We start from the raw sequence: 8,832 nt of genomic DNA, 5'->3' as shown, positions 1-8,832 counted from the left end.
TGGTGATATTTTTAGTAAAATGAATAATTATTGTATAAAAAAAGGGACCCCACCACACTCCAAGCAGCTTCACCTTGCCTTCCTCTCATTCCGTACCATAGCGTACGCGTACCCCTCCTTACACGCACCCACTCCTTCAAACACGTGTATAAAGTAGAGGCATAATTTGGGCGGGTTTAACTTTAGCAACTTGAAGTCCCTCTAAATTTTTTTAGGATTTGAATAAGGTATTTTTAAATTCGGTATAGACTTGGGTAAAAATTTAAAAGGCCAAATTAAATTTGAACGGACTTAAACAAAGACGTCAAACAATCCGAATAACCCGAAACGCGAATTATACATGTATAGATATATAAAAATATTAAATATATTATATATATATATAAATTATTAGATATTATATGATATTAAAATAATTTAGATTATTAAATCATATTGAATATATATTATATATACAAATAATATAAAATCTTACTTTTTTTTTTTTAGTTTCACTCATAAATTATAAAGATTACTATAATGATATATCTCTTATATTATATAAATTATTTATTTTAATGATATTAAAATTTAATAATTTAATAACATAGCTAAAAAAAACACTAAAATTCATTTAGAATTCGAGTAATTCAAACAATTCGAATTGGGCAAGCAATCTCAAATTAAAAATTCAGACGTAGACAAATTTCAACACACCTTAAACCGGATTTAAAGAACCTCCTAATCGGACCAAACCCACCATACTTGCACGCTAGTATAAAGTATCACCTCCATTCCGCAATCGAAATTCAAACACCCCCATCCATTCTCTCTCTATCTTGCTGTTTCAGTTTTCATTTTCCTCTTCCCTTCCCCCCACATGAGGGAAGAACGGAGATCTGTTACTTACTCCTCCTCCTACTACTACTACTGCATACTACTACAACCCTTTGAGCGATGGAGAGTCCCTATTATGCACCGCCTCACCTGGACGCTGCTGCATCATTGTCCTCTTCTTCTTCTTCTCGGCCCTCCATAGGATTCCCTCTCGGAACAGCTCTCCTATTGATCATCATCTTCAGCTTGAGCGGCGTCTTCTCCTGTTGCTATCACTGGGACAAGCTCCGATCTCTCCGTCAATCTTCCCACGCTCATCCAGATCCAGATGTCGAAGCTCATCATCATCCCGATGCCTCTCCCTCCAACCCTAATTCTACTCACATCGTAATCTTCATCTTCATCATCATCATCATCATCATCTTCTTCTTCTTCTTCTTTGTTAATTTATTATTGGATCGATGAGATCATGACAATTATGCTCTGCTCTGGATCACTAATATGGTAGTTTTGTTTTGTGTTTTTGTGAAACAGAGTTTGAAGCAGAACCAAAGCGAAAGCTTGCCGGTATTAATGCCTGGTGATAAGATACCCAAGTTCATAGCGCTGCCATGTCCATGCGAGCCTCCCAGACTGGCCAAAATCATTGTGCACGTCCAGAAGCCGCCTAAGCCGCCGTGCATAGCTGTGCCTTTGTATTAATTACCAAATTAGCCTATTTTGGAAATTAGGAAAAAAATTATTTTTTTTTAGTGTTTTTTTTATTAAAAAAAAACTTATAAAAAAAAATAGAGGACTGATGTGATTTATATAATTTAATAATTCAGTAAATTGATTTTTTTCCCTAGTTGTTAAAATAGACCATGTTATATGATTTTTAGAAGTAATTCCACATCCTGTTATTTGTAAGAATAATGTTATATGTATCAATTAATATACACATTAGTATATTAACAGATGATATGATATCATTTGTATGATTTTGGGTATTTGTAATTTGTATAATAAATATGATCAATAATAATATCATAACATTAGTTGATATATTAATGTGTATACTAATTGATACATGTAGTACTATCACACTTGCAAAAATAGATTAAATTTGTTGCCATTAATACAAGCATTAATGTTGTTACCTAAATTTTTTGATATGTGTATGATGCTTTCTTTTGTGTGTATGTGTGGAGATTGAAAGTTAAGTGATTAAAAAAATGGAGTCCATGTCGAAATTTTTTTGTTAATTTCATGAAGGCAGTGTTAGTCAAAACCAAAATTAGGCCACAGTTAGGCCTCGTTTGGAACAGGTTAATTTAGTAATTTTTTAACTATTTGGCTAAAATATGAGTTGAAAAAAACTAGTATGTTTGGGATGACTTTTTGACTTTTTACGGAAAGATGTGCAAAAAGTAGAGAGAAAAGAGAATCTTTGACTTTTTTGTATGGGTTGTTGGCTTTTTAATTTTTTTAATAATTTTGAGCCGTGCTAGGGAGCTTGAATTTGGAGCCCCCGAATCCCCCGAATCAACCAAAAATCAAAAGAAGAAGAAGAAGAAGAAGAAGAAGAAGAAGAAGAAGAAGAAGGAAGAAGAAGAAAAAGGACTGGAGGGGGCAATATCAACCGGGCGGAGGCAGAGGCTGAGGCGGGGCGGAGACGATCGGCCAACGAGCTGTGATCGGCCGACGAGCTGCCACGAGCGACGAGTTGCGATCGACATCTACCGTCGCTCACACCGCCATCGCCACACCCACCGTCGCACCCGCCGTCTCTCTCTCTCTTTGTTTCCCTTCTCTCCTCTCCTCCTCTCTCTTTCTCCCTCTCTCCTCTCCTCTGTTTCTCCCTCTCTCTCCCTCTGTTTCAGAAAAAATAAATAAATAAATAAACTACCCAAAACGACGTTGTTTTGGACAGTCGGGAGATTCGAAGGGGGAACTTTCGAGCTACAAAACATTTTTCAATAACTTTTTAACTTTTTAGCTAAACCGGCCTGTTGCCAAACGAGAACTTGTGTCAGACAAAAACCTGCACCTTCCGTTGACATCATCTGCAACAATTTGGAAGTCTTAATCCATGGAGCTTTGTTGAAATTTATCTTAGTATTTTTTTTTTTGGGGCATGATTTATTTTTTAGATTTATGGAGAAATTTTGAAGGTAAATATAAGAGAAGGAAAAAGTACAAAATTAATTAACTAATTTTTGCTTCATCCACGTTTCTTTTTCATTTTCATAATTATTTTTTTTAAAATTTAAGATTCAAACATTATACATGATGTGTATTTGGAAAAATCCGATGATGCCTAATAGTTTACAAAGGTTTTGAAAAGTTATCACCAATAGTTCACAATCTAACCAATTGAGAATTGTTTTTAGTTGCCAAATTTTAGTAGATAAAAGGAAGCTCGACAAAACACAACTTCAAGTTGGTTTGGAAGCTCTTACATAGTTAAAAATCATTAAAAAAAATTAAAAAATCAAAAAAATATGCAAAAAAAAATTAAGAATTTAAATTTTTTTTTACGTTTTTTCGTAAGAAATTATTTCAAACATACAAATTCCCCCTCCCCCCGCGCATATTTTAACTAAAAAAATAAAAATAAAACTACTAAAATAGTATATTCCTAAAACAACCCTTAGTTGTATTTTTAATTTATTTGTTTGGTATGTTTCTCTTAATTTGAGAGTTTGTGTGTATTAGTTATCTAATCTTTGTTATAATTATGGTTTCGTTTGGTTAAGGGTAAATAAGGGTTATTTTAGGAAGATGATTAAAAGTCATCTTTCAATTTTTAGCTCATTTTAGGTCACATCATCTCGCATATTTTTTATAAATTTTTTTAAAAAAAGTTAAAAAATTGATTTTTAACCATCTTCCCAAAATAATCTTAAGTTAGTTCTGATTAAAAAAATATAAAAGATAAAATAGACTAAATAAGTTAATAAAATAATATGTCATATTTAAATCATAATTATTTTATTTTATTTTTCATGAAAATTAAAAAATTAAAAAAAATCAATCCAAACAAATATTTGCATCTCAAATTAAAAAAGTTCTAACTTAAAATAGCTAATTAATTTTTTTTTTTTTTACCAAACGATAACGTTATTAGATTTTATATGACAGATAAGGACAATAGTGAGAGAGATGAACATCGCAAAATCAAAATAATGACCACTTTCATGTGGTTGGTTATCGAAATAAAAACAAAAATCATTAATTTATCCACTAAAATGATAGCACAGTGACGTCAGCAGTTTATGAAATGGGCATTTATCTATTCGAAAATGACTGGTAGCTCGAAAAAAGTGGCTCAATTTTGGCTCGAATTCGAATTTGAAGACAGAGACAGAGGAGAAAGAGGGAGAGAAGACAGGAAGAAGAGAGGAGAAGAGAAAGAGGAGGAGAGAGGGAGAAGGAGAGAGGAGGAGGGGAGATCGTCGCAGCACCACCGCCGTCGCCTCCGCCTCCGCCTCCTCCTCCCTTGTGATTATGCCCCCTCCAATCTTCCTCCTTCCTTCTCTTCTCCTTCTCTTCTTCTCCACCCTTCCTCTTCTTCTTCCTTTTGCAACAAAAACACAGGAAAAATAAATAAATAAAAAGACACCAAAACGACGTCGCTTTGGTGTCGAGCCAAACTCTTTCGAGCTACGTAGCGGGGTCGTTCATCTATCCATATATTATTAAATGAAAGCCTAAGTTGGTTTAGTAATCAAATCTCTCTTCATGTCACGTTATAATTTTATATATATTAAAATAAAAAAATTATTATACGTAATATAAATAAATTTTGAACTCAAAATCATAAATTTATTAAAAATATACTTATCACTTGAATAATATATATATTATAATATTAAAATTTTTATTATTAATTATTTAAAGTATACACGCACGGCTAATTTTTGAGAATGTCCTATCATCTCCATTACATATGCAAGTCAAGTAAGAAAATTCCACTATGTCAATAATGGCTGGTAAGTCCAAAAAATTGGTTCTTCTAGTTTTTTTTGTTTTTTTTTTTTTTTGGTTTTGGGTGGACTGGAATATACTCTTGAGTTTGTGGGGCATTATCGTTTCAATAATCTGAATCGTTCAATAGGTAGAACTTGTCAAGTATTTTGTGTCTACAAAAAAATCACATTAATCAGATATAGGTATCCCTTTGATCGAAATATATTTTTGTCAACAATTTACTTTTAAAATCATATTTACCATAGACAAAAATACATTTCGATAAAAGAACTATCGATATCTGATCAATGTGATTTTATTACATATATAAAGTACTTAACAAACTCTATATATTGAACGATTCAAACTATCGAACGGGATCTGTGATAACTCTTACAGATCTAACAATACATTCCAATCTACCCAATAAACTAGAGAGAAGCTCCCTCTTCTCTTTTTTTTTTTGGTCTGAACTACAAGATGGCAAAATTTTAGTCTAACAAGTAAGGAAAAAAAAGGCCAAAAAAGCAAGTTCACTCACGGAAGCCACTTATCATGGTCTGCCATGTTGCTAGAAAATTGGCAAATCTTGGAATTGATCCTTTTATTTATTTATTTATTTTCCCAAACGGTGAGAGATTATTCTAAAAAGTTAAGAGAATAACATTAAGTTGGACAATTAATTATTAGTATATAATAAAGAGTTTCATACTGATTAAAAAAAAAAATAGGAAAAAGCTTCCTAGTAGGCAAAAAAAAAAAAAAAAATCAATTATATTTTTGGCAAAAATTAAACTTTTAATATCTCAATTGAAATTGATTCTTTACATTATTCATAAGTGCCCAAACGTCAGTAATGGATTTGATTCACAACACTAATAGTGAGGTATTAATAATCCTATTAAATTAGTGTGGTATTAGTTATCCCACCCCTACCCCATTACTAATAATCCTACAAATTTGTTGGATTAATTATCCATTGGATTAATAATCCTAAACTAAAATGTCAAAACAAACATAGGATGATTGGGCCCACGGATTAATAATCCCAATCCTATGCTTTAATCCTTCCAATCAAACATGCCATAAATGTTTTGCCTTCTTGTCCTTTTTGCACCTTTTCTTTTTGTTCTTAATTTGATGATAGGGCTAATGAGATTATTAGTAATAGTAGGTGTTTGACATTTGGTAACTTTTTTATTGGCTTTTATTTATAATAATTTTTGTTTTTTAATTTTCCAAAAAATTTTAGATTTTTAAATTATATTCAATGAAACAAACTGAAAATTTTAATTATTTAAAAAAATAATAAATAAAGATACAAAAATAAGTAAAAAATAATAGACCTTTTGGTCTTATTTTGGCTTTTTAATTTTTTTAGAATTTTATTTTTTATATTCTTCTACACAAGATGGACTGGAAAAATAAATTTTTTTGAAAAAAAAAAAGAAAGACAAAGAGATTCAAACAAAAAAAAAAATATTTGGAAGTTTCTATACAGCCACTAATCAAGTTTACAAAGATTAGTTTACTTAATTTTCAACAATAAAATAAAATATGACATTAATATACTCCAAAATTTTTATTAAATAAGTATGAGACTCGCACCATGTACAGCGGTATTTTGGGAGCAAAATAAAAGCTAGCTTTTAACTTTTTACTCATTTTTTATCACATCACTTTTCATATTTTTTATTATAAAAATACAGAATAAATTAAAAAAATCAAAAAAATTAATTTTTTATCAACTTCACAAAACATCACACTGGATGACATTTGATAAAAAATTTAAAATTATTAAGATTACTCTTTGATTAATACCATGAGCAGCGTCCAATCTAGGGATTTGTGGGTTTTGGGGATAATTTTGTTAGTAGGATTCGTGGGTTTTTGGGAGAGTTTGTCCACCCCTAAATGGCACCAATTTGACGATAATGATTGCCCCTATGGGGGTGTTTGTTTTGAAGAATTAGGGTGCGAGATTAGACTATTAGGCTCCGTTTGTTTAGAGAGTTAGAGGGGGGGAATGGTGATTAGTAGTGAGGTGAGATCCATTAATATTGTGTTTGTTTTGAGAGTTGAGGAGGGGATTGATAGTTAGCTCCGAATTAAGATGGGCCTCCCTAAGGGGATTCGGATGGGCCTCCAAGACTTGGTATTAGAAAAATAGTCCGGTTCACTAGAAATTTTTTATTTTTATTTATTTTTTATTTTATTTTTTACATGTCAGGCATTTTTTTTAACATTAATGTTTAATTTTTTGTATTTTTTGTTAAGTAAAAATTATTATTTTATTTATTTTTGGAAATTTTTTATTTTATTTTTATTTTTTATTTTATTTTGTACATGTCAGGCATTTTTTTTAAAACATTAATGTTTAATTTTTTGTATTTTTTTTATTATTTTATATTTATTTTATATAAAAATAATTTGACAATCCCTACACTAACAACTATCATCAAAACAAACACAATTTTACTTAATCTCCTCACTATCAATCCTCTCACTAACAATCCCCGTACTATTAATCCTTTCACTATCAATTCCCCTTCATTCTATCTCTGAAAATAAACGGGCCATTAGTCCCACCGGACTAATAGTCTATTATTTGTTTGAAAATTTTTGTTCTGAACTAATAGTCCCCCCAGACTACTAGTCCCACAAATATGGGACTATCCTATCTCATGGGGGGGTTGGATAGAAACCATGAGATAACTCATCCCATGAGATTAGATAATGAAATTATATTTTTGCCCTCAGGTATTTAACTATGCATTATATTTTGAAAAATTTTAAAAAATTTAAATGTCTCAATTTGAAAATAAAATAATTTTATTTAATTTTTATTTTTTGTTTTTGTTTTTGTTTTATTTATTTATTTTTTATAGATATTTTTTTGATGTTTTATTTTAAAATTTTGTTTATATTTTATTTAATTTCATTATTTAAATTTTAATAGATGTTTTATTTTATTTCATTATTTAATTATTATTATTATTACTATTTAAAATAAATTTATTTAAAATTTTAATTAAAAAAATGACATATGTTTATATTTATATTTAATTTATTTAATTTTTAAAAAATAAATTTATTTAATTGTGCAAAAAATAAAATAAAAAAAATAAAAAAAATAAATTTTTATTTAATCTAACTAAAAATAATTAAAATATTAAAGCTATGCTTAACATTGCTATTACTTAGTAAATAATTGAAAATGATAAAATAGTCATTTTAGTATTTATCCTTCTCCATAATATCCCAAACAAATATTGGATAACTTAAATAGTCCAATCTAGACATCTAATCCTATGACTAAACAAACAAAGGATCCAAATTCAGTCCAACCAAATGGCCCCGGGACAATATATCCCAAGACTAATAGTCCGATGGATTATAATCTCCCCTTATTCAGTCCATCCAAACAAACGCACCCTATATGTTCACCACCACTTTGGCCTTTTTGACTAGAGGTTAAAAGTATTTTTTTTAATTTTTTTTAATCAAGTCATATTTTATTTTTAAAAAAATTTGAAAAAAAAAACAAAAAATTAACTTTTAATTTGTTTTCCAAAACAAGATTTTGTTTCCACAATCCTCCTCCAGTCCTTCTCATGTCCTAATCTCACTATTCAGCAGAGAAGAGTGCTTTTGTTGGCACACCAAACACCACACTCACTCACTCTCTCTCTCTCTCTCATAGTAGTAGGTGCGCTTGTTGTACTAGTTCCGTGGTGATGGGTGTTTTGTTACTTGCATGTTTTGGTAATGTTTACATTTTTAATTTATATTTATAAAAATTTTATAAATTAATTTTTGTTTATTTTTTAAAAAATATAAACTATAAATGTGTTTGATTTAGACAAAATATTTAAAAAAATTAAAAAGAGTAAGAAGTGATAAGTGGTGGCAGGTGGTGGGTGGTGACGAGTGGTGGCGGGGGAAGACGGTGGTGGAAAATGATGGCGGGTGGTGGTGGAGGAAGACGGTGGTGAAAAATGGTGGCAGGTGGTGGGTGATGGTGGTAGAAGACAGTGAGGGAAAGTGATGGCAAGTGGCGGGTGG

General features: G+C 30.4%; 1 protein-coding gene across 1 annotated transcript; it reads left to right on the top strand.

The window, feature by feature from the left end:
* Window positions 1-756: 756 nt before the first annotated feature.
* Window positions 757-1,860, top strand: LOC114277162 (uncharacterized protein At5g65660). The gene is made up of 2 exons (XM_028219018.2): window positions 757-1,203; window positions 1,351-1,860. The coding sequence occupies exons 1-2, from the start codon at window positions 937-939 to the stop codon at window positions 1,516-1,518; spliced, it is 435 nt and encodes a 144-aa protein (XP_028074819.2). The 5' UTR covers window positions 757-936; the 3' UTR covers window positions 1,519-1,860.
* Window positions 1,861-8,832: the final 6,972 nt, after the last annotated feature.

This window comes from Camellia sinensis, chromosome 1 (assembly GCF_055761805.1).
Source record: "Camellia sinensis isolate YWXY chromosome 1, ASM5576180v1, whole genome shotgun sequence".
Taxonomy (NCBI): domain Eukaryota; kingdom Viridiplantae; phylum Streptophyta; class Magnoliopsida; order Ericales; family Theaceae; genus Camellia; species Camellia sinensis.
This window is presented reverse-complemented; position numbering and strand designations above follow the sequence as displayed.

Coding starts and splice junctions, on each gene's coding strand:
- LOC114277162 (XM_028219018.2), top strand. CDS start 937: ATGGAGAGTCCCTATTATGCACCGCCTCACCTGGACGCTGCTGCATCA. Junction 1,204..1,350: donor ACCCTAATTCTACTCACATC/GTAATCTTCATC, acceptor TTTGTGAAACAG/AGTTTGAAGCAGAACCAAAG.